We start from the raw sequence: 26,505 nt of genomic DNA, 5'->3' as shown, positions 1-26,505 counted from the left end.
GCACTCTGTATGGGGTCTAAGCGGGAGCAAGAAATGTCGCACGCATCGTCGCGCACTTGTCGCGCGCTTGGTCTCGTGTAAATGTTATGCAACGCAAAAATTCCATTTTCACAAAAAAAAAACTGGCAGCTATGTATGTCAATCCATATATTAAGCGTATCAAGCGTCAAAAATATCGAAAATAAATATTCAGCATTGTTTACAAAAATCTATAGAAAGAATATTGTAAAATTTGCCTTATTTAGTTTTCGCTGAAACAGGAAAAACCTAATATTCATGGCACAAAGCAACGATATGCCATCCGTTATGGAAAACGCTTACTTTGTGCAGGATGACCTAGGTAAGTATCTATATAAAATTTTGTTTTTATGTTTGATCAAATCTACCATGCTGTAAATCGATTCCTGTAGATGGAATCAATTCAGACGATTCTGGTCCAGAGCGCTTGCTGAAACCTGGCGTTGCCTTAAGGGAACAAGATCGCTTTCTGCCGATTGCAAACATCACCAAAATTATGAAGAAGGGTATCCCCTCTAACGGAAAGATAGCCAAGGATGCCCGCGAATGTGTCCAGGAGTGCGTCTCAGAATTCATCTCGTTTATTACATCCGAGGCTAGCGAAAGGTGTCATATGGAAAAGAGAAAAACAATCAACGGCGAAGATATTCTGTGTGCCATGTATACATTAGGATTTGATAATTACGTTGAACCCTTAAAATTGTATCTCGCCAAATATCGCGATGTGAGTATTTTTCTAATGGTGTTGAATTCAATACATGCTAGTTTTTCATGTTTTTTTAACAGAGCATCAAAACAGAACGATCTAGCCCGGAACATTCCCCCGAACATGAACAAACATACGAAGTAATTGAGCAAAACTTTAACTGTGAGTTTCAAGAGAAGTAATTTTTATTTAACAAAAAAACTATTAAGACATGAAACATTACAATGACTTTAATGTCTCGTTTTCTGCTGCAGCCGTGCAAGCATCGAGTACTAGGACGAATATAACTGCGGAAGTTATATATGAAAGTTCTGATGGAACATACTATCTCAAAAGTGATCCTTTTCAATAAGAAAACACAAAAACATTTTCCAGGTACGGCTACTCGTGAGAGTAATCGAGAAAAAAATATACGTTCATTTTTTAAGGTTAATATTGGTGTGTCGTTATTGGTTGACATCCTTTAAGCTGATCGATATGAACTTACCTATTAAAATCAAGTTATATACGGAAATCAGGCGGATTTCTTTGAAATTGGGTAATGTTTAAATACTCTGGTTTGTTTTACCTTTCTGATTAGAGTCATGTATGAATCGTATTTCTTTCACTAATCCAGTGATTTAGATAGTTCCGATTGGCGCAGAATTCGCAAAGAATATTGCAATGAAAGACATTTCCTGGTTCATAACTTATGGCACCGCCAATGAAAAAAATAGAGTTGAAGATAACTAGGCTATGGTACCTTTCAAATAGCATCAATAGAATCCGACGTAATAAGTGGATTTCTCTTTCTCTGTTTGTTCTTTTAAATTATAAACACGAAACATTTGAGAAGTCTCTGCTTTATCCCGCTATAGGATTTGCATGAATTGTTACGCTATTTATTTTCTTCTCGATTACAGGTCGATATGTTTTCGGATTCACTGTTAGCTTTTCTAGTTCGTCCAATGCTTCGAATCCATCTATCACTCTGTAAATAATATGAGTACTACAGGGTAATGTTTTCATAACTAAACTTTAATTTACTTACTTGCCAAAAAGCGTATACTTGAGATCTAGTGCTGGCTGAGCGGCATACGTTATGAAAAACTGACTACCGTTCGTATTCGGTCCATTGTTAGCCATTGAAATCATTCCTCGCTCGTTATGCTTTAAACTATCCTTAAATTCATCCTCAAACTTGCGACCCCAAATCGATTGCCCACCTTTTCCTGTTCCCGTAGGGTCGCCGGTTTGTACAATAAACCCTTTGATGTTCCGGTGAAATATGCAGCCGTTGTAGTAATCGCTGGCGCATAATGCTAGGAAGTTTTCGCACGCCTTTGGACATTCCTCGCAGAACAATTCCATTTTTATATCACCAACGTCGGTATGCAAAGTAACGGACTAAAATATGACAAATAAACCACTTTCATTATTAATTTCGTTTTCATTAAAATGTATTTTCATTCACACAATAAATGATCTTTTCGATGGATGTAAAAACCGAAAGTTTCGCAGTTTATTCCATGAAAGGCATTTGGTAATTTTTTTATTGAAAAGCTTACCATCTTTATAACAGAAATACGAAAATTAAACACAAGTTCAGAATCGATTAATTTGTATGAAAAATACGGTAAATAATTGTTTGCATTGAACTTTCTGCTTTATTTTGTTTTGTTTTTTTAAGCCGCACCGCAACAATCATTATATCAAAGGTATCGAGCGTATCGAGAGCAGAGATGCCATATTTTCTAAAAAAATGTCTGGAATTGCTCGAAAACCAAAAAAATCGAGCAGTTTTCCGGCTACTCGAATTTTCTGGTTTGAAAATAATCTGCGAAAATCTGCACACTTTTTAGGAAGTCTGTGAAAATTTAAAGAGCTTCGAACAGAAATCTGCACCAAAACAATAAAAGTCAGAAAAACTGCTAATATCTGCAAATTTATAATGATCTGCAAGACCGTTTCAAAAATCTGGAATTTGCAGACAAATCTGCAAGTCTGGTATCCCTGATCGAGAGGAATCACGCTAGAGAAAAACCTTTTTGCAGTAGACGGTTTCCATCCATCACCGTTGTGCCGTTGTCACCGTTGTCACGGTTTTAGCCAAGAAACTTACCAGTACGAAAGCGACATCTGTGATCTGCATCAATCAAAGACCTTTTCGGAAGAACCAAAATGCAAGGTATAGGGTAACTTATGTATTTTGGACACGTGTTATGCGTACTCTATTTCGGACATTTACGGCAAACCTAAAATTAAAAACCTGATTTAATCCACCTAGTGGTGAAAGGAACCTTTGCTATACGATCTTACTTGCTATTTGAGATAGAAATCGACACGTTTGGCTTACATGAAATTTTTGGAAATTGAATAAGTTTACAAAATTTGAACCAAATAGAAGCACTTATAAATTTTGATAGTTCCTTTTCTCATGAAATTGCTGAGTAAGTTGTTACTAATGAGGGTAAGTCCAAGTAAAAGTAAGTTGTAAGACGAAATATTATTCGTTAATATATGCATTGCGTAGTAAAGGTCTAGTTTATAAGTTTTTGAACTATGCATAATTTCCTGTAATGCCATTCTATTTGATTCACAACAATAAAGTTTTCTTGAATAAATTTCATCAATTTTTATTAACTTTCGGTTACTCACGCTGTTGTATTTTGTACAACATGTGTAGGTTTTTGAATGCCATATTGTTATAAGGTTACAAATCGTATACTACGTATATACTAACGTATATTCTTCAGTAAACTTGTTATGAGCAAAATGTCAGAAATATTCAATGCATTAATACTTTAAATTGTTAGGAAACAAGATTAGCATAAACCGACAACCGACCGAAACGAAGCAAGTAGCATGTGAGGTGTACCGCAATTGACCCCAACTGGAATTTTCTCTCGTTTCTTCATATGGAAAAATGGTGTCTGTATGCAGCAAAACTACCAGCAAATGTAAAATGTTTAAGATGTATCCGTCTGTTGGTAATCGAGTAACTCGGGGTCAAAATCAGGTTATTTTTTACAATTAAAGTTCTGCAGTTCCTAAACAAGCAAACATAGAGGTATACTAAATTCAGCAAAGTTGTGTATTTTTATTATTTGTACAACTTTGTAATACATGAAAAAGTCATACAACAATTACAAGAAGAGTTAGAATAGAAAAACTGATTTCACAAATTCATATACAATAAATAAGATTTTTTTACCTTCACTGAAGAGATAGAAGGCTACTGTTTTCAGCAAAATTTCTTGTAATAATATGCTCTAAAAGTTTGTAGAACACATCAATGTGTTGTATTGAAACTGAAGGAAAATATTTTTTTTATTTCACTTTTAGGGGGATTAATCAAAATTCAAATTCTACCAGTCGATAGAGCTTTCAATTTTAAGAAACTCTTCCAAAAGTTTGATAAACTTAAAACCAAGTTTTCCTAGTCAAAACTCTAGTGCGCACGTTTTCTTTGGTTTTGGGCTATTGTGCGCGCAAGTAACCGTGTTATAAAAGTTGGCGCGAGTGTTCGAGGGTTAATATTTACAAATAACAATATCTTTTGACCGGTAAAACCAATTCTTATGTAATTTTGTATATACATTCGTAGTGTGAAAACCTCTCGTTTGATATTAAAATAATTGAAATTAGGTAAATTATCTTGGTTAAAATCATTATAAATTATTGTTAATTTTGGTGTGGTGTATTCGATTGCTCATAACTTTCAAATTAAACGTCCAATCAGAAAACCATTCAATAGTGATCTATTCGGCTCTATTACCTGCCAAATGAAACTAATAGCGTGTAAATAGGTTTGGCCATCTCTGAGAAACAGGCGTTCATTTGTACCTAGTCAAAAAAAGTTTTTCAAGGCTAACTTTTAAACTGCTTGTCCGTATTCAATAAAACTTAGCAAAATGTTTAGTAATAGTAAGAGCTTTCGTTTGGTACTAATATCGTTAAAATTGGTTGCGTGGTTCCGGAGAAAACCGTGTTACGTAGTTTTCACATTTTTGCTTATAACTTTCAAACGAAAAGTCAGACCACGAAACCATTTAATAGTGATATACTAGGCAATAATACCTTTCAAACAAAAGTAATAGCGGTCGAATCGGTTCAGCCATCTCCGAGTAACAGGCGATAGAAAATTCGGAGCGAACACACATACACACATACACACATACACACATACATACATACACACACACACACACATACACAGACATTGCTCAGTTCGTCGAACCCTATCGATTGGTACATGTGACTCGGCCCTCCGGGCCTTGGATCAATTTCGTGTTTTTCGACCAATTGTTAAACCTTTGTTATATAGTATAACAAAGGTAAAAAGAGTAGTTTTCTTATCCAATTTAATTCTACTATATATATTTTATTCTTGACAGATACGTATTTCGCCTATATGACTTGCAGTGTCTGTTTTCGTCTCCTCAGTGTCTGTTTTCGAACAGAACAGTGTTCCGGGGGGGCAGCCGCCCCTCAGAAATCACCACTGTCTGTTTTTTTGTTTTCCTAGGTATACTTACCTCTATTACTTTTCTTCATTTGGGTCCGAACGAGCGACAGCGAGTAAGAAGAGGATCACCCCTGCAAAATGGTACATTCCGCAAAAAGGTTTTCCGTGAAATGGTACATTTCGCGTAAGGTTTTTCACGAAATGGTATTCGGCGATACAATCACGGCAAATATTGTTATCCACTTTATTTTATCTGGCTAAGTAATAGGGGAGTTGTTTTCTACTTTACTGTATGGAAAAATTGCATTTTTGTATATTAAACTACCCATGCTTTCATACGTAACTGCCAAAATGAATCATCTAAGGTTGAACTCCTCAGAAACTTGCAAAACTCGAGATTGTGAAAAAGGTCATCCTAGATTCACGATTTATGTACAACACAGTATAATTTGTGGCAATGCGAAGTTTGTCGGGTCAGCTAGTTATTAATAAAATATGAATTTGCGTAGGACTCGTAAAATCGCTGCTTAATATTTTGCATTATTATTTACTTAACACGCCATACATAAGTCAATATGGTGTGAAAAGTATTCTTTAATATTCAAAGTTTCTTCGCAAAATCCGCCTTAGTTCTACGCCAGCCATGCGGTTGTGCCTAGAAGTAGCGGTTTTTGAGTGTCTTGGCGCCTCTGTAATCTATAGTCTCTGTAGATTGAATGGTTTGACGATGAATGTAGGAAGGTGATGGATGAGGATAACGCTGCGCGGGCGACCAAGATGCGCAGTGCCACACGTCAGAACATGGAAAAACACAAACAGAAGAAGATGCCACGAAACCACATCTTTCGGGAGAAAAAGCGCTACCTGGAAGAGCAGGAATATGCAGAGTTGGAGCGGCTGCATCGTTCTCAGGAAACGCGAAAGTTCTACCAGAACGGATCCCGCAAAGGCTTGGTGCCGCGAGCCGAAATGTGTCGGGATAAGACTGGCAGTATTCTGTCGGACGATCAGGTGAGGTGACCGATAGGTGGAAGCAGCACTTCGACGAACACCTGAATGGCGTCCAGGCGAAGAACCATGGCGGCGAGGAAAGCAATTTTGATGGTTCAACAAACGGGGAAGATGTGCCAACCCCAACGATAGGCGAAGTTAAGCAGGCCATCATGCAGCTAAAGAACAACAAATCAGTTGGGAAAGATGGCATCGGAGCGGAGCTTATTAAAATGGGACCAGAAAAGTTAGCTGTTTGTATGCACCGGCTAATTGTTAGAATTCGGATACGGATACAGCTACCGGAGGAGTGGAAAGATGGGGTTACCTGCCCGATCTATAAAAAGGGCGACAAGTTGGACAGTGAAAACTATCGAGCGATCACCGTTCTCAATGCCGCCTATAAAGTGCTGTCCCAAATCATTCTCCGCTGACTATCACCAATTGCGAAAAGATTTTTGGGAACTTATTAGGCCGGTTTCGTCGAAGGTCGATCTACAACGGATCAAATATTTACACTGCGGCAGATCCTCCAAAAGGGCCGTGAATACAGCGTTGCAACACACCATTTGTTCGTTGACTTCAACGCCGCATATGATACCATCGACCGAAATTTAGTAAATTCTGTCCTAATTTGTGGCTGATGATAGCGGCTTCACATATTTTCCTGGCTCCTGCTGCTCTTTAGTAGCAGTCCTTTTTGGCGCTCGTCGTAAGAAGCGTTCTTTTGCGCTGGTCAGTTCTGCTTGCTGTTGCTGTTCGGCCTCGTCACTGGATCGCTGCTTGCCTTCCAGGGTGTGCGTGTGTCGTCTGCGGTATCCGATTATTGAATGAGCCCGCACGCGTGAGGCTTGTTTCTTATATAGTGGAGGATTTGCTCATTTTACGAAGGGGAAACCACCCTATCTGTAGGGTGACATCTGTATATCGAGTAAGTGACAGCGACTGAATGTCCCGGTATCAAAATTTGACAGCGGGCCCAAAACACTGTCGAGACAGTCGAGTGAAACGTAACGACGAAGTGCTATCTCATTTCTGCACACGCTATCATGTTGGCACCCAAAACGTGGTTGCCTGCCAATAGGGTGGGGGAAACGGAATGGTGAACAGAATATTTTGTTTACAAGGGTGTCAGACTTCTTATTTTCGAACGTGTTATTTTAATTATTTTTAAACAAATCATTTCTTTTTTTCATTATTATTATTATTCTCATTACGTCATTATCCTACTAATTCGTCTGCTTTGCCGATGACATGGATAGTAAAGGCAGAACATTGAATTTGAATATTTGGACTGAAAGTCCGAACAAGGTAATTAACTTCATAAGAAGTGCTGTGGACAACTGTGCATACTGAGTACTGACAACCGCTCGAATTACTGGTGGTATGCCAAAAAGGGCACATAGATTAAGGATGGAGCATACCACAATAGCTCTAAATGCTGGTCGCGGTGGTCTAGTCTATACCTATAAAGAAGGATTTCTGTCTGTCTGTCTGTCTGTCTGTTTGTCTGTCTGTCTGTCTGTCTGTCTGTCCGTATGTTCCTTATAGAATCGAAAACTACTGACCCAATCGGCATGAAAATATGCATGTAGAGGTTTTTGGGGCCAGGAAAGGTTTTAGTGATGGCTAGAAACCCCTCCCCCCACTAAGAGGGGGGGCTCCCATACAAATGAAACACAAATTTCTGCATAACTCGACAACTAATCAAGCAAATAGAACAAAATTTGGCATGTGGGTGTTTTCGGTGACAAGAATTTATTCTATGGTAAATTGAGACCCCTCCCCTCTTTATAAGGGGAATTATGGGCCCTATTCTGTAAGTCACGTCGATCAACTCGGCTCGACTCAGTCACTGTCGAGTGTCGAGTGCAAGAAGAACGGGCAGCATAGCGGCTCAATGCACAACCAAAACAAAGCTAGCTCAGGCGTCACTTGCTAACCGTTTAGTCACTAGCTTTTTGGCGGTGGACTCAGTCGAGTTACTCGACAAAATCGGGTCGCGTGTGACTTACATAATACCAAAAGTCGACTAGTCGAGCAAAGTGACACTCGACGTGACTTACAGAATAGGGCCCTATAACTCCTCTCCTCTTTAAAAGGGGGGGCTTCCATACAAATTTCCTCATAACTCGAGAACTAATCAAGCAAATGGAACCAAATTTGGCATGTGAAGGTTTTCGAGGGCAAGAATATTTTCTATAGTAAATTAGGACCCCTCCCCACTTTAAGAGGGGGGGGCTCCTATACCAAAGAAACACAATTTTCTTCATAACTCGAGAAGTAATCAAGCAAATGGAACCAAATTTGGCATGTGGGTGTTTTTGGAGACAAAAATTTTTTCTATGATGAATTGGGACCCCTCCCCGTTTTAGGAGAGGGGGATCCCATACACATGAAATACAAATTTCCTCATAACTGAAGAACTAATCAAGCAAATGGAACGAAATTTGGCATGTGAAAGTTTTCGAGGGCAAGAATGTTTTCTATGGTAAATAAGGACCCCTCCCCACTTTAAGAGGGGGGGCTCCTATACAAACGAAATACAAATTTCCTCATAACTCGAGAACTAATCAAGCAAATGGAACAAAATTTGGCATGTGGGTGTTTTTGGAGACAAAATTTTTTTCTATGATGAATTGGGACCCCTCCCCACTTTAGGAAGGGGGGCTCCTATACAAATGAAATGCAAATTCCCTCATAACTCGACAATTAATCAAGCAAATGGAACCAAATTTAGCATTGAAAGTTTTCGAGGGCAAGAATATTTTCTATGGTGAATTAGGACCCCTCCCAACTTTAAGAGGGGGGGCTCCTATACACATGAAATTCAAATTTCCTCATAACTCGAGAACTAATCAAGCAAATAGAACCAAATTTGGCATGTGGTGGTTTCTGGAGGCAAAAATATTTTCTATGGTGAATTAGGACCCCTCCCAACTTTAAGAAGGGGTGCTTCTACACAAATGAAATACAAATTTCCTCATAATTCGAGAACTAATCAAGCAAATGGAACCATATTTGGCATGTGGGTGTTTTTGGAGGCAACCATTTTTTCTATGATGAATTAGGACCCCTTACCTTTTTAAGAGGGGGGGCTCTCGTACAAACGAAATACAAATTTTCTCATAACTCTAGAACTAATCAAGCAAATGGAACCAAATTTATCATGTGGGTGTTTTTGTAGGCAAGAATATTTTCTATGGTATATTTTCTATGGATTTCCCCACTTTAAGAGGGGGGGGGGCTCCTATACAAATGAAAAACAAATTTCCTCATAACTCGAGAACTAATCAAGCAAATGGAACCAAATTTGACATGTAAGTGGTTTTGGAGGCAAGATTTTTTTCTATGGTGAATTGAGACCCCTTTCCTCTTTAGAAAGCGAGTTATGACCCATCTCCCCTTTAAGAGGGTGGGCTTCCATACAAATGAAATGCAAATTTCCTCTTATCTGGAGAACTAATCAAGCAACCAAATTTGGCATGTGGGGCTTTTAGGGGGCAGAAATTTTTTCTATGATGAATTAAGACCCCTCCTCTGTTTAGGGGGGCGGTTCCCATACAAATGAAATTCAAATTTCCCTATAACTTGAGAACTAATCAAGCAAATGGAGCCAAATTTGGCATGTGGGAGATTTTGGAATCTTGAATTTATTTTATGATAGTTAGAGATCTCTCACCCCTGTGGTAAGGGGATATGGACTCTCATACAAATAAAACAGAAATTTTTGCGAAACTCAAAAACTAATCGAACTCGAGAAATTCGAGACTCTTCCATAAAACATTAGTCAATACAAGACCACAAAAACTATCTATAGTAACACTAGATCATTCAGGACGAGACGGTCGCGAGTTTTGCCGGTGACCCGCCGTCGGAAGCGTCGCCCACTGGGGGGCTTGCAAAACTCGAGATTGTGACAAAGATCATCCGAGATTCATGATTTATGTACAACACAGGTTAACTTGTGGCAATACGAAGTTTGTCGGGTCAGTTAGTCTCCTATAAACAATAAAAAATAGACAGAACATCTGTGGCGATGGCTGAACAGTACACCAGACTAAAGCGCGAAGCAGAAATGATTGAGTTAAAGGTAAATACGTCTAAAATAAAGTACATGCTGGCCAGCGGAACCAAGGCCGACCGACGCCGCTTGGGCAGTAGTGTAATGATCGACGGCGATGAGTTTGAGGTAGTCAACGAATTTGTCTACCACGAGTAACGACGGACAATGGTAGCAGCAGTGAGTTTCGGAGGCGTATTATCAGTGGAAGTCGTGCTTACTATGGGCTCCACAAGCAATTGCGGTCGAGCAGACTAAGTCCCCGGACACAGTGCACCCTGTGCAAGACAATGTACATGGACAATGCTCGAGAAGGACTTGCGAGAGCTCGGAGTTTTCGAACGACGAGTGCTAGGTACGATTTTCGGCGCCGTACAAGTTGGACAAGGTGGAGCGAGATCTGGCGGAGAGTACTCAGCGTCCGAGGAATTAGAGAGCGGTAGCCTTCAACCGAGTTACATGGAGAAACTTTGTTCAACAGGCGTTGTCTGAGGACGGCAAGCCACCTAAGTAAGTAAGTAAAGCTGGATGGCTACGATGGGCGGGGCATGTTGCAAGAATGCCGGACAACTACCCTGCAAAGCTGGTGTTTGCTTCAAATTCGGTAGGAACAAGATGACACTAAGTCAATGAAAACAGATCACCTGTCTTTTGAATAACTCATTAGTAATTTATGGAGCAATAACAAATAATGCGGAAATGCTATTTTCGGAGACAATAAAACACAAATTTATGGTTTTCTTCTTTAGAATCAGTTTATTCATATTCTATATATGCTTTGTAATGAGAATGATATATAGGTATATATATAAAATCAAATCTATATATGTATAATAGTTAACAAAAAAGTTCTTCCTTATGTTTTAATTATTTTTATTTTTTTATTCCATTTTACTTTTTTATTAAAAATGAGACAGCAAACGCAACATACTACGCGAGACAATCTCATTTGTCAACAATCAATATCTTTCAGTATATAACTCTGTATTTTAATTTTTCTTGTCTTTTGTGTGTTTTCTGTAATGCCTACATCATTAAAAATTTATACATACATGCGAATTTATGCTAGTAGTTAATTTTTGTTTTTTTTTTGTTTTGCATGTTTCATTTGCTTATCCGCATATTCAACTCATACTTACAAACGCTGACGAAATGCTGCTGCTACTTTGCCGCAAACAAAAGCAACATGTCACGATAAAACTAAGGACCAAAATGTTTGCGATATACTTTTTCATATTTTGTTGGCTTTTGTTGCCGAACGTCGTTTTCGTATGCTAGTTTTTTTTACATAAGAACGAACTGATGCCACTAGTTTTTTTTTCTGTGTATGTGATGTTTAGATGTTCACTGTTGGTTAAACTGCTGTCGTTTATCTTTTAAGTTCTACGATTTATGTAAAGTTGATTTAATAACTATAGTTTGTTATTAATTATATTACTTATTGCTTTGTCGTTTAAAAATGTAAGTGAGCGTTTGCAGGTAGATTTTCAAAACTTTTCGCCAATAGGTTTTTTTCTTGTTTCTTTAATTGTTATTTAGATTTCAGAGTATTGTTCAGAGGGAGAAGCAAATGAAGCTGATTTGTTAACTGCGTCGGTGTGTCATGAGTTACTTCTTTCAATCAATTAATTTTAATACGATTAAATGCCATACACGTGGACAGTGTTCAACCAAATTAGCCCGATCAATCGCTCACTTGACGAATTTTATCTTTTTTTAACTCGTTCGGCTGCTTCTTGCGTACGAGGGATTTACGAAAGAGCATCCCTATACTCAAAAGTTGGTAGTCTTGTTTTGAGAAACATGCAGTACACGATCGTCTTAAATCTGTTGCTGGTTCTTAATTTTGTTTTTTTTGTTATGCGGGTTTCTTAAACATTTCAGCATTGCATTCAATCTTATTTTTCGTGTAATAATTATAAGATTTTTGCTTGTTCGTTTATGTGTCTTAACTGGGAAATGCTCAGCTTTAAACTCGATTATATATCGTCAAGTACTTGTGTTGTTAATTTAACTTTCATACATGTTATTCGTCCATGTCGTTAAGTATATGCATTTTTTTAAATTTACCACTACTATTTATTTTACTCTTGCATTGAATTTTGTTGGATTACTTTAAAACTTTATATGCGCGTATGTGATTTGTGTTTTTTGGGTTTTGTCAACGTAGTTTGCTTAGCAGGTATGTTCAGCAATCTCCTTGATTCTTTCTTGGTAAATTTATAAACAAATTAGTATCCTTTTTATCTACAAGGTTTTCTTCGTGACTTGTTCATTTGTATTGATCTTTCTCAATCCGTTTGGGAATGAATCCTTTATACTGGTTTTGTCTATTTGTTTACTTGAATTATTCGTCATAAACTGGAAGTCTAAAAGCGTTTGTGATTTTTTCTGATTCAGTTATTAAATTTGATCTTTTATCCACTATAAATAACAATATTTCTTCCCGTAAAAATTATTTCCCAATTTATATAATTCTTGCTTTAACATATCTCTTTCCAGTTTGGTTTTTATTTTATTCATATATATAAATAAAAAACGTGTATAACAATTAACGGTCAATACATGCCTTTAAGGGTTAAAATTCTGATTTTATTTCCGTCGTCTGAACAAAATCTTTGTTTTGTTACCAAGCAATGTCTTAGATATACCAGCCAAACAATTGATGGAAAAATCTGTGCTTGTGCTTACATTGTTTTGCTTCCTTATTGTTAATATTTTTATGCATTTGACAACGACGAAAAACTATATGACGTCGAATATATGTGAAATTTAGCAACCCATAAATTTCGATTACTGTGAACGACGGTTATAAGTGAGTGATGACATTTTCAGCTTCAGCGTCTTAAGCGCTCTCCTGTGGAGGCTTTGTCGTCGGCTTGGCTAAGGTTTTTCCTTGAGTGCCTAACATCGGCGATGAGATGAGAGCCAACTAAGCAAAACTAACCGCTGGTTTGTTGGTGTTTATCAAATGCACCCTGCCAACATTGCTTGCATATCAAGGATAATAATCATCACTTCATATTGCAATGAATTTGGAAGAGTTTCATAAGACTCGAGCGTGGTTAGGAGCCAGCGGTCATTTGGAAACCCTTATAATAAACCAGTTATCTGTGGTTAATTTGTAATCTCGCGAGTTCCATGGCCTTGTAAAGAATTCATCGGTAATGTGATATTTCAAGTAGCCAGATTTTTCAGTTGCAATAGGAAAACAAAAGATAAAACGAATACTCACATCATTAAAGTTCTTAAAATTCATAATATTCTTTCGTGCGTTTCAGAAACTCTTGAATGCAACGTTTGTATCCAAATTTGATTCCATAAATCAGGCGGTTCGACAGGAAATCTGGTTTACACTCGAATTAACTAATGATTATGACAATGTATGACGAAACACCTCCATCGAATGAATAGTAATGGAGGCGCATGGTCAACTGTGAAAAAAAAATTACTAAAGTTATGAATTACATTTAAGTAAAACAGTTCTCGACTGTAACACAACGTTTATCATCTGAAAGTGAACTGTAGTATGCAGTAAACTTGATCTGTCTTTTCTTTAGAAGTTAAAAAGTGTAAATGACGGTATAAGAATTGTTCTCGACCGCCTGGATTACCAATAGTTTATTGAATTTTTGAAAGTTTAAATTCAACCATAACCATAACAGATGCTCGTCGCGTTACATGATTTCTGTGAGTCTTTAAACAAATAAAGAACAAGAAACTAACTGAACTATTTTTATCAAATCAATTGTCTTCCTTGTTGCGAAAGTTCACTATTGGCTCCTTAACGGCGTTTATTTTACCTAAGCTTGACAATTATTCTCTACAGTATTGAAGCTTGAAGTTTTCGCTAAGACTTGTATTGTTGCTCACTTTCCGCTCGTTGACTGGGTTTTTCATTTTAATTTGTTGCTTCTCCAACGAGAAGCTTTTGGATCATCTACTTGGTTCACGATAGATTTTCTTGGTTCGTTTTTGTTTTCTACTACAAGCTTCGTTTCTTTTCATGGCTTTTTCCATCATGTTTATAAAGCAGGTTTATTTTGTTGCTGTTGTCGGTTTCCCATTGGAACTTTAACATCGTTTTCAATATCTCGATGGATTGTGCTTCAACTAATTCTTTTGTATGAGTGAATGGTTTGTTGTTATTACGGTTCTTATAGAATACTCTAATGGGTTGCTTATCTGTCACAGTACTCCTGGGTTTTCATTTAGCAAATGACGCTCATTGTTCGATTCATGTGCAAGGTATTCGGTTCAGAAAAATTAGTCGAAATCGAGGATAAGTTGAACAGTTTTGGATTGAAGAGATAGATGCGTAGGTAAAGATTATCTTAGAGAAAATGTATCGAAATTAGTGATTAATAGCTAAACTTGTAATGTCTGCTTTGAATTTGATAGATTTGTTCTGAGCGTGAACTGGAAATTGAAAGGTTGAATAGTTCGAAAATTTTAACTATCATTGGAGAGCTGAAACGAGTTTCTGTCTATTTCTCTCAATTTGGTTATAGCTCTTGGATTTGGAGTTTTCCTGCATAATCTCGTTCATATTTATTCAAATTTGTTCATGGTTGGACGGGAGAAATTGGCTTTCTCTTCGTAAATGTCTTCCTCGCACGCATTTTGCTTTGTGTGTGTTTACTAGTTATTCAATATTGGAAATATTTACATCTTGCTCGCCGCGCCAACGTGAGATAGCGCTGCAAATTTAATTCGTCTTAATGTGTCGAATACCATCGATTTCATTTCGTCTTTGTTATTTTTTTGTGAGTATATATTTCGTAATATCGTTGACATTACATTTCGCCTTTAACGAAGTCGACAAGTAGATAACTGAACCATATTTTACAGGCTGGTGGTTGTTGTTTGATAGCATGACTCGTTTCGCTAAGTAACATCTAATAGAGTTGAGAAAAAACGACGAGTAAAAAACGAAGAAGATATGTACGTTTTGTCGAATTAGGGAGAAAAGATCAACAATTGACACATTCGTAGAAACTGTTATTTTTGGGTTTTGCTAGAACTCAAATCTATTCGTTCGATTTTAAACGCTACGCTGTTTCACGAATAATTTGCTTTGTTGTTAGCAGTGTTCGCTTATCTCTGTTACCTCTACTAATCTTACCGTCGCCCGTTTTAATTCATTGTGTAAGTCATACGTTCATCTATGATTTATATTTATATTTTTTTGGTTTTCAATTTATTCGCTATTTGTTTTCGCCACGTTACTCGTCAATACAAAATAAAAAATAAGAAAAACCCTCAAAAATTTGTTAACATTTCATTTTATTATCATTGATTTTTTTCTTTTATGCATTCATTTAGTTATTTCATTTTCCTTTTGTGAGATGCTTATGGTAGATTGATTTACTTGTATAAATGTGAGTGTGTTGTCTATGGCTTTATGGGAAGGAAAAGGGTAGTTTTGGGTGTTTTCAACTGTTGAGTGATAATCCTGCTTGACAATTTTCAGATTTACAGTTTAATGAACGCCTCCCAAAAATCATGATTTTTTCCTTTGGCAAATGGTCGAGTGCAGTGGTCGTTGTAGAAACAGTGTCGGGAATCTATGTTTTTCTTGTATAAAAATACAACACGTTCGATTACTTGTTGAACCAGAGTCGGAAATTTTCTTTGTATTTTTATCATTAGCGGAAGCAATAGGAACTAAGAACTCTCTTTTTCCCTTAACTTGTAAAGACAGAGAGGCCAGCTTGTCACTGGTCTTTCGTCTTTGGCGTGGCTTTGCTTCTTGTTAGCACAGTATCGGCATAACCAAGTTAAAGTTACGGTTCAAGTTAAGTGTGTTCTGCGAATTTTATCTTATCAGATTAAGCTGACCAAGAAGCTTGTCTGAAATGTTATGTTTCTAACATAATTTCTTCTGTCGGTGCACTGAAAATGTTGGAGAAATCCTTTAGAAAGCGTTGTATGTTTAAAAGACATAGTACACGTTCAATTAAAATTGCTCAGAAAAGGACACCATGTATAATTTAATATTTTTTTAGAATTCAAAAATTTATGCACTTCGGCGTTGATTAACAAAACCCTTTTCCAAATTGTGGTAATCTCCTATACCGAACAATGTAGCTCTATCGTAACAGTTTATATCACTTGAAAGTGACAACAACAAAACGTCAAATCGCCTTCAACAGTATTAAAACATAAACCATCAACTCCAAACATTTCCGGTCAATCCACGAATGTTGTCTATAAAGTACAATTTCGCGTAAACCACCGTCGACCATTGCCAATTCTAAACCGAATCAAAAGATAGCAACAATTAAAATCAACCCAAAAGGCATACCACCTTCGTTTGACAAAATCCTCTTCGGGCAAACATTTCGAAAGCACATCTGTGAATACATGATATGATGAATTTGACGGTCACTTTCGCCTGCGCACCCTGCAGCACCTCCTGCAGGGTCCTTTTTTTGCCGTCAGCCGTGGACTACAAGCGCTTGCTTTGTTTGATACCTACACATATTATTTTTTTGTTGTTTTGCTTTGTTTTCAACCATGGGATACAACACACACACGCAGGCCAGAATAGTAAATATTATGTAGCTGTTACATATCGAATACCCAAAGCGTGATGCACGTGCACAGTCAGTACATGAGTGTTGAGGTTGCGAGTGTGTGCTTAACAATTGTGCATAAAAATCTCTCAACAACACGAATCGGTGTGGGTGGTGGTGGGGTGGACTCTGTTTAGGGACACTCGCACGCGCAACTATATGTCTATGAATCAGGTGACGTTTTCTGGTTGGTGCGATGCGACATGGAGGAACGAGTACGGAAACTCCTCAACACGGTATACAAATTTTGGAATTCAGTACTGGTTAATGAAAAAAGGTGAATTTACTGTTGATCTGGATGGGTGGGGATGACATATTTGAGTTACTAGTTAGAGCAATACATACAATGTCTATATAACATGACAATATATGAAGTTTGAAAGGTAAGTAATTTTAAGTCTAGGAAAGGAAATGGTGAAACGACAAAATGCATTTGAACAAATGTAGATATTTGTACACAAATATGAGAAGTATAGAAGGTTTTCCTACAAGTAGAGAGTAGAAGGAAAGGATGGCTAGAGTTAGAACTATGTAAATCGTTTACATGATAATATTCTCAAATGGTTTATACCGTATATTTACGGTATGTTCTAAGGAATTAGCTCCTGATGCTAATGGCACTATCATGAATTGTGTGTTGTAACTGTGTGTATGATGTATGTACGATGGAAAGATAATCTGTTGTGTTGACATGTTTTGATGTTTCAAATTACCTACGGTGTTTTGTTTAAGTTCGAGTAATAGATTTTGCTGTTGAGAATTCTTGCTTAAGTTTAGATGCTGTTTGTTTAGATCTATATCATTATAGAAATTGTTGTTTAGAAGAGAGAGATGCATGCTTAAATACAACTTTACTGGCTTAATTAGTCGATTTTGTTTGTTATTAGCTAGATGTATTGTTAGGTAAGATTTCGTTCGAATATAGGTTTTGGTTGCATACAATTTAAAATGTATAATAATAGATTCGTTACTATAGTAGCATGAAGAACAGGAGATAAAAATCTAAAATAAGTGGTTCAATAGAAGATTCTTGTTGTTTCACTTCTTTCGTACTGACTTTTTATTTCATTCTTCAATGCCTTTGGAACAATTAGTTTCATTTTTTGCACAATCCTTCGACGCCTTTTTTCGTTCAACATTTCCTAAGTTGTATGAATTTCACTTACCTACGCGTCAACCGCTCACTATTCTATTGTTGTTTTGAGTGTAATATCATCTTTGTTCTATATAACTATACATAATAATGTATTAAACTTAATTCTCATTTATTTCATCCTGCTCACTAGGCAAAATTTGCCTAGTTTCAAGTATGCTTGATTTTAGCTTTAACACTACAGTATTATTTGGTTTACTTTTTTCGCCTTTTTCGTCTTTTTTTTTTATTTGTTTTGTTTCGTTAACGTAACTACTATAAATTGATGATTTTGCCTAGTAACCACTGGATATCTAGCGTATTAAGCGTACTTATTTGCTTACTCACTTGTATAATTACTTAAAACGGACACACCAACACATCGTATTCAAACATGAGTGAAACGGCAACGAATACGAAGTATAACAAAAACATGGTCAGCCCTAGGCCTTTGTTCATGCGCCAGTGGAAGCAGGCTATCGACAAGATGACAAACACCAACATCAAGAACAAGATTGTGATCGAACACACCATGCCGACCGAGTTGACCTCCACTGGCTGGCCGTAGATAATGCCGTAGAGCAACCACGGAATCGGAAGACTGAAAAAGACAAATGAAGCGTGATTAGTTTTATGTAGTTCATAGTGCTTTGCCTATTGCTCCGTTCCCATCCCATTCTCATACTCCTGACACGTTTCAATCCTTGCGATTGTTTGTAGTAAGTGATGAAAATATAATAATAGGAAGAATAAGAATAGTTTCATCTCTAATGCTTGAATCCGCGTTAAGAAATAAATATGCCTTTGTTCTGTTCTGTCTCTACTTAAAGTTTTCTGAATATTTGTGTTGATGGCGTTATATGCGTCTTGAGCTGAGATGACTTGAATCAATATCCACGTTTGGATGCGTGCGTTTTACAACTATTGCATTAAAACTACAAGATCATTGTCCTATACAGTCCATAAATTTTGAAATTCGATTAAATCATGACTGAATCAACATATCAGATGTAGCCCGCCGTCGTTAGTCAACCACCAAGCAGGATAGATCTATTTTAGTTACTCTGAACTACCAGTCCATTACACTGGTTATGGCTACAACAATTGGCGACGAGAGAACAATTTGAAAGCATCTCGAAGTCCTGAAGAAAATATTTGGTACGGAAATAAAGAACGCGATTCTGCAGTTCACCGATCTCAACCCGCGACCAGCGGCATTCAAGATTTTCAGTACAATCCGGACGCAGAAGTTTTCTTTAACGGTTGGTATGCGCGATACGGGAACGTTTTCAAGAAGGACGGCGAATCTCTGGATGATGCTGCCCGTGTTAATCTCAACGGTGTAGCAGTCAAACTTCAACATAACTCGATGTCCGACATTACCATTATTTCGAACGAAACGTGGATCAGTATCGGACAAGGAGAAACCGCCGCAGCCAATGGTGATATCCGTTTGTTGTACGATATTTCTCGCCGCCTTAGTGGTGCCAGGATGATGATGTCGCTAAAGGACAGAGCTGGTCAGCTATTGACTGACCGTACAGAACATCTTAAGCGATGGACTGAACACTTTGAATAACTCTTCCGAGTTTCAAATGTCAGAGACCAACAAAACTAGCAGCGTATGACGCTTACAGTTCGTCGAATTAATCGCGTCAACTCGGAGGCGCCATCGCTGGATGAAATTGTAACAGCCATCAAGAGTATGAAATCCTATAGAGCGCCAGGGATAGACTGTATTTCAGCCGAAATGCTCAAAGCTGACCCACCTTTGTCAGCCCAGATGATGCATCAGCTTTTCAGGAATATATGGGAAACCGCAACTTTTCCGGTGGACTGGATGCAGGGCATATTGGTCAAAGTCCCTAAGAAAGGAGACCTAACTGAATGCGGTAACTGGCGTGACATCCCGTTCTCTGTATTACTCTCAAAGTATTCTGTCAGGTCCTCAACCGGATCCAGGAGAATGCTACTCGATGCTACTCTCCGGCAGCAGCAAGTTGGATTCCGTGCTGGCCGATCATGTGTAGACCATATCACAACGCTCCGCATTATATTGGAGCAGATCAACGAATTCCAGGACTTTCTTCTGCTGGTATTCATTGACTTCGAAAAGGCATTCGACCGAATCAGCCACGAAAACATCTGGGGCGCACTTAGGCGTAGAGGAGTTCCAGATAAGCTAGTCCATCTCATCGAGGCTCAGTAAAAGGCGTTCTCGTTTTGGTTTTGCATGACGGTGTTTGTCCGACCCCATAAGGGTTACTGCTGGCGAGACAGAGCTGCATTTTATCACCGATTCTGTTTCTCATCGTTATGGATGAGATATTAGTTGGAGTAATTGACAGTAGACCAAATCAAGGATTGCCTTGGAAACTTCTTGTCTGTCTTGTCTTGCTCGCACAACACCGAAATGATATGCAGAGCAAGTTAGATGACCTTTCCGAGTGCTTCCAGGCAGCAGGTCTCACAGTCAATCGCCTTTATTTTTGTTTACGACCGTATCCTGCATTCGTATGAATAGTTTGTTTCGAACGAATCGGGAAGCACTATTCTCATATTCGAATGAACAAAAGGAAGGAGCGTTCCAACGTTCGATCTGTTTCGAACGAAAATAAGAATACGGATCGGCTTAACTTTCGAACGAATATGATTCGAACGAAAACAAGAATAAGGGTGAATATAGCGAAAACTAAGTCAATGGTAGTGAACACTGACAATTCCACCAACTTCACAGTAGCGGGACAACAAGTTGAGCAGGTAGACGCCTTTCAATACCTTGGTAGCCAAACAACGCCCGATGGTGGTACCAAGACTGATATAGCCATATGGATCAGGAAGGCCAGGGGTGCCTTTGCAGGTCTGCGAAACATTTGGCGCTCAAACCAGATCACTCTACGTACGAAAACCCGAATCTTTAATTCAAACGTTAAATCCGTACTGCTGTATGCCTTCGAAACGTGATGCATCTCAGCGGAGACAACGCAAAAACTGCAGGTATTTATTAACCAGTGCCTGCGATATATCATTCGTGACTGGTGGCCTGACATCTGGATGTACAATGAGGAACTCCATCGTCGGTGTCATCAACGGCCAATAGCCACAGAAATTCGTGAACGTAGGTGGAAGTGAATCGGACACACCTTGAGGAAAGGAGCGAACGAGGTCTGCAGAGAAGCACTCGACTGAAATCCACAAGGACAGCGTATAAGAGGTAGACCCAGAAGCTCATGGCGACTCAGCTTAGCCAACGACATCTGGGCTGTAGACGAGAACCTTCTTTTGTTCTGCCGGACCGGCGGACATGAACACATCAGTAAATGTGCCTGTTGTGCCTACTGGAAGAGGCACTATCTTCCTTTATAGAGCTAAGTGCTTCGAACTTTTAATATGGATGATGGGAGGATACGCTGTGCGCGGTGCTAGATAACAAGAACCCTGAGTGTACGATAGAGATGGTCGGGTATGAAATTTTGAATACCCGAACCCGACCCGTACCCGATTAAGAATCAAATTAAAAACCCGTACCCGACCCAAACCCATAAGTTTATTATTTTTGATACCCGAACCCGACCGAAACCCGTCGGGTACGGGTACGGGTACCCGACCATCTTTAGTGTTAAATGTGGTCAACAGAGATACCCGACCCTACCCGTACCCGGTTTCAAGAACAAGTGTGTGTGTGTGTGTGTGTGTGTGTGTGTGTGTGTGTGTGTGTGTGTGTGTGTGTGTGTGTGTGTGTGTGTGTGTGTGTGTGTGTGTGTGTGTGTGTGTGTGTGTGTGTGTGTGTGTGTGGAACGCTTTTATTGTCACTCACATTTCTCGGAGAAGGCTGGACCGAATTAAATGTATAAATGTATAAAAACACGAAAAATACGGGCTTCATTATCTCGGTGGTCTCTAAACCGATTTGAACAAAATTGATTGCATATGAAAGGGGAGCCTTTCAAAACCTTAACTTCCAAATTTTATGACGAATGGGCTGGTGGTTTGAAAGCTACATAAAGGAATATTGAAAAAAGTATTTAAAACATATTTTTGCAGCATATAAACATTAATTCAAACACAACATCCTACAATTTATACAAACATCCTACAATTTATTATCATTTAAAAATTACTGTTAAGATCTATCAAACAAAACCGAGTAGTTGAAAATCGGACGATTTGTTCAAAAGTTATTCAAACTTAAACATTTAAGTACCTTGTATTAAACAGCTCAAAACGTGTAAAACCAAAATATATCAATTAAGGGTCGATTGTATTCAATGTATGTATGATGTACGTGTGTATGTATGTATATATGTATCTATGTATGTGTGATGTATGTAAGTATCTAGGTATGTATACGTGTATGTGTATTAGCAATTTTGCAACTTGCTTGAAATACAAGAAAAAGTGAGAAATATTTCATTATTTCATAGTCATTTTCTTCACTTGCTGTTACTCCCAATCAGACAAGAAAAGCATTTGATTTAGGCATATAGGTATAGTGATGTATAGGATTAAAAATGTTAATGAGTTAATTTTCTCAATTTTGCGCATGGTTACATTGAAAAAGACAAGCGCTGAAAAATTATTATATTTCCCAACCTCAAGCATGCTTATGGAGCTACTTTTGCACTATTTCTTCAACCTCATCTTGTTTCCTTAAGCCTCTTACAGGCACATCATAAAAACGATGTGATTAACTGAAGTTTTTGGAGCGTCTTAGTAGAATACGAAACCTTAAATTAAATTATAAAGAAAATTTTCCAATTAAATTCTACTATGTACTACTACTAATAAATAGTAGAATTTAATTGGAAAGTTTTCTTTTTAATTTAATTTTAGGCTGTGACCAAGCTAATGATTATTTTTTCATGAAAATACATACAAAAGAAGCTCAAGGCTTGATTTTTATGCAAAAATAATAATCGGAAGAAGTGCCAGCTAAGGAAAACCCCAATGTCTCTGTTTCGTTTTTTATATCCAGTGCTCTACCCAGTTATGTTTTCATTTGAGATACATTACATAATTGACTTCAAGCATTTAAAACACTCATGGAAAAATTTTGGAGCCAATCTTTTGACGTAGGACTACGTCTTACGGCAAGTTTTGAGATAGGGTGTCATTCCAAAAAATCGATAAATGCGAGCGTCACGAAAAATGAAAGGTTTTGAGCAATGTCTCTGTTTCGTTTTTTATATCCAGTGCTCTACCCAGTTATGTTTTCATTTGAGATACATTACATAATTGACTTCAAGCGTTTAAAACACTCATGGAAAAATTTTGGAGCCAATCTTTTGACGTAGGACTACGTCTTACGGCAAGTTTTGAGATAGGGTGTCATTCCAAAAAATCGATAAATGCGAGCGTCACGAAAAATGAAAGGTTTTGACCAATAGCTCAGCAGTTTTCCGATCGATTTTCAATATTCTTACACCAATCGATTGGAAAATCTTCTAAGAATTGACCCAAATGAAGAAAAGTATGGATTCTTGATGTTGAACTATTGAAAAATTGAAAATAATGAACCTATGTTTTACCATAATTCTCGCTTCGTAATTGGTTGGAAGATTCTTTACGATAATCTAAACCTATACTAATTTGATATCTGTGCTTGGGAAGTAAGCCAAAACAAGTGATAGCTTCCTCATTTCAACAAGATTTCTTAACACCGCGGTTCCACCTAGACCAGTGATGGCCAAACCGCGGCCCTTCGTGATGATTCCTGCGGCCCGCGGACTAGTTTGGGGGATGACGGACTTATGAATAATTTTTTTGATGACACAAAGGTCACTCAGATCAGTCGTAATACCTCGTGCATATTGTAGATCTGATTGTTTTCCAGTTTAAATCTTGTGGTGACTCCTAAAAGTCGGCTCTTGCTGCCGCCTATGTCACCTTTAGTTATGCGCGAAAATCGTCAGAGGTCATCGCGGCCCGCAAACTCGTGGGGTGATTTGATATGGCCCGCACCACGCCTAAGTCTGGGCACCACTGACCTAGATTTTGATGTCCTTGCTTGGGAAGTACGCCAGAGAGAGTAACAAAGTCCCCTCGTGCCAACATATTTCTTACGAACGCGATCAAACCTAGTCCAATTTGATGTCTGTGTTAGGGAAGTGTGCCAGAAAAAATGACAAGTTCGTTGTAGATAGATATAAACGAAAAAGAAGAAAAATATAAGCCTGAAAAAATAAAATTTTGTCTTCTTTTTCTTTTTTCTCTAGCTGTGTTTAGTTTACGAAACTGAAAGGTTATAAAAGTCTTTGCCAAGCTACTACCAACAAAACAAAAAAAAGTTTGTTCCAATACGTTGTGTAGTTTCTGAGAAAAAGGTACATAAAGTTTGAAAATCGTGGTTTTCTAGTAGCGGCGTTTTATTTCGCCGAAGTTGTTCCACGCCGCGCTGGAATGCTTATGTGCATGATCGTTTTTCGACGGCTTCCCGTGGTCGGATCATTACAAATTTAGTATTAAAATAAGCGGAAAAGATTGCAGAATCAAAATCTGAAATAAAAAATTAATGATTTTTTCAAAATTTTTAGTCGTTCATGTCCCCTTAAATCAAACTCGAATATTTCCTTGCAGGATTCGACCAGAAGCTATGTTGTTAACAGCCATAAACCAGATGATTGCTCTGACTCTCTTGCTCACAACAATGACACAGCCACGTAGCCAGAGGTGGGGGCCAGGAGCCCTATCTTGGCTCCTAATACATTATATGCATATCTTACTACTTATAAATATAATACATTATAATACATTTAATGTATTGTAGTTCTAAACGCAAAAATATGCATATAAAACAATTAAAATCAAAATTGGGCCCCCGGGACCCCCCTTCTGGCACGTGGCTGCAATGACGATCAATCTTTGCGAAATTTCTGTGCCGAAAAACGCTACAAATCCTGCAATGCTAGTAAAAGGTCAAAAGAGATAATTAAAGCAGGATTTGGTAGTCTAACAGTAAACCAGATAACTCTAAAACTGAATCTTGGTGAAATTCAATAGATATTTCTTTGATGAACGACGAAATTTACGTAAAATTCCAATAAAAAGGATGTAACAACCTTTTAACATATGGACTATATGGATTTGCTATCAACTTTTCTAACGACAGCTTATACCCAACTTATAATGCAATGCGTAACGGTTATCAAAATGTGTTTCTGTGCTATGACCTTCTGATCAGGAATGGATTTCGAAAACCTTTGGGCCCATATACACCGTGCATAGTAACTAAGAATGGTAATGTCCCAGCCAAGCATAACCAAATAACATTTTAGGTTTCAATAATTGTTACAGGAACGTAGAAAAACAAAACCAAATGGTCATATAAACTTGTTTATTTTATTCAATCTGATAAAAATCATTTCACCAAATTTCACCCGAAACTGTTACCAATTAACAGTCTTTAGCTATCTTATTGAGGTAAATAAACGCCATAAACTGAGCAGCCCGAAAGTAAATTCCAAACGTCACAACTGGTGATTTAATAGTACGATCAGTGTCACCTGACCTGAGTATTGAAAGTTTTCAATTGATGGGTGGGCGTAAATTATTTAATGTACTTCGTTATATCCAGAAAGCTACATTAAATGCAAAACTTTGAAAAGTTTGACAGAGAGCATGGAAAGCTTAGTAAAAACCAGATTTCTAGAATCAAAATATTGCTATTTCAATTATATTGTCATGAAAGCTTGTTGCATTTATTATCTAGGTTATATCTAATAAGTAAACTTTAAAATTATTTTTTTCATTTGCCTATTTTATCCTGATAAGAAAATGGTTCTTGTGTGTTTTTTCTTGCCAATTAACCATGGAAAATACGTCTCTAAATTCTGAATAAAATATAACCTCCATTATGCGGTATGTTTGTGTTGACTGTTGAACTTGCCGATTTGGGTTCGAACAATAAAGATAGGTATCGTGTTTTGTCTACATAACATAACACAAGCTCCCGGCAAATTAAAATAAATAAATACTGTTGAAAAGCAAACACTTACCCAACCGTCACGTCGAAAATGTTGCTTCCGACCGAACTCGACACCGCCATGTCGCCAAAGCCCTTTCGGGCTACAATCACAGACGTGATCAGATCGGGAATTGAGGTACCAGCTGCTAAAAACGTCAGTCCCATCACCTGTAAATAGTCCCCAAATTAGCATACAAATTGTAAATAAGAAAAAAAAGAATCAAAGGTCCTCGATGAGCTCAGCAGAGTCGTCGAAATTAGACGGCCGTCCCCGTCTCCGGGACATTAGTGCTTACCTCCGGTGGTATTTTCGCCGTATCACCAGCAACATTAGCCCACCACACCATAAGATACGAGTATGCGGCTATCCACAGAATCGAACCTATAAACGTCACAGGGAAAAACCTCTTACCCCTTGGTGTTCTAGTGTCGGGAAGTGTTAAGTACAGTGGAAAGATAATTGGAGCAACTAATAGGTAGGTTATTCGTTTCCTAGTTGTCTTTGGCCAAGACATGCTTAATGCCTCTGGTGGTTCTTCTTCTAATTCGTTACCCTACACGGACGAGACCAGGAGAAAAAGGACAAAAGAAAGAATTAAAATACAAAT

At 37.9% G+C, this 26,505-nt stretch overlaps 3 protein-coding genes across 3 annotated transcripts in view; 1 reads left to right on the top strand and 2 right to left on the bottom strand.

Annotated features, from left to right (window-relative positions):
• The first annotated feature begins 218 nt into the window (after positions 1 to 218).
• LOC128741992 (uncharacterized) lies at positions 219 to 1,146 on the top strand. The gene is made up of 4 exons (XM_053838149.1): positions 219 to 340; positions 411 to 742; positions 805 to 886; positions 979 to 1,146. Exons 1-4 carry the CDS (start codon positions 277 to 279, stop codon positions 1,074 to 1,076), a joined length of 576 nt encoding a protein of 191 aa, XP_053694124.1. The 5' UTR covers positions 219 to 276; the 3' UTR covers positions 1,077 to 1,146.
• LOC128741993 (peptidyl-prolyl cis-trans isomerase-like 3) lies at positions 913 to 2,355 on the bottom strand. The gene is made up of 3 exons (XM_053838150.1): positions 2,272 to 2,355; positions 1,755 to 2,110; positions 913 to 1,694 (listed from the first exon to the last, which is right to left on the bottom strand). The coding sequence occupies exons 1-3, from the start codon at positions 2,272 to 2,274 to the stop codon at positions 1,568 to 1,570; spliced, it is 486 nt and encodes a 161-aa protein (XP_053694125.1). The 5' UTR covers positions 2,275 to 2,355; the 3' UTR covers positions 913 to 1,567.
• Positions 2,356 to 18,294: 15,939 nt separating this feature from the next.
• The window catches only part of LOC128742808 (sodium/potassium/calcium exchanger Nckx30C), a 143,880-nt gene continuing 135,669 nt past the window's right edge, over positions 18,295 to 26,505 (bottom strand). The window contains exons 5-7 of the mRNA XM_053839278.1: positions 26,194 to 26,451; positions 25,929 to 26,065; positions 18,295 to 18,535 (exon numbers count right to left, since the gene is read on the bottom strand). Of these exons, the coding sequence (XP_053695253.1) occupies positions 18,295 to 18,535; positions 25,929 to 26,065; positions 26,194 to 26,451 (636 nt within the window). The remainder of the gene's footprint in view (positions 18,536 to 25,928; positions 26,066 to 26,193; positions 26,452 to 26,505) is intronic.

This window comes from Sabethes cyaneus, chromosome 3 (genome assembly GCF_943734655.1).
Source record: "Sabethes cyaneus chromosome 3, idSabCyanKW18_F2, whole genome shotgun sequence".
Lineage (NCBI taxonomy): Eukaryota > Metazoa > Arthropoda > Insecta > Diptera > Culicidae > Sabethes > Sabethes cyaneus.
Note: the sequence above shows the minus strand (reverse complement) of the source record. Positions and strands in the feature narration are given on the sequence as shown.

What these genes read in the sequence shown, in the direction of transcription:
- LOC128741992 (XM_053838149.1), top strand. Translation starts at nt 277, where the DNA reads ATGGCACAAAGCAACGATATGCCATCCGTTATGGAAAACGCTTACTTT. An exon ending in CTTTGTGCAGGATGACCTAG is followed by an intron (nt 341 to 410) that starts GTAAGTATCTAT and finishes CGATTCCTGTAG; the next exon opens with ATGGAATCAATTCAGACGAT. An exon ending in AATTGAGCAAAACTTTAACT is followed by an intron (nt 887 to 978) that starts GTGAGTTTCAAG and finishes TTTCTGCTGCAG; the next exon opens with CCGTGCAAGCATCGAGTACT.
- LOC128741993 (XM_053838150.1), bottom strand. An exon ending in AAGTATACGCTTTTTGGCAA is followed by an intron (nt 1,695 to 1,754) that starts GTAAGTAAATTA and finishes TATTATTTACAG; the next exon opens with AGTGATAGATGGATTCGAAG.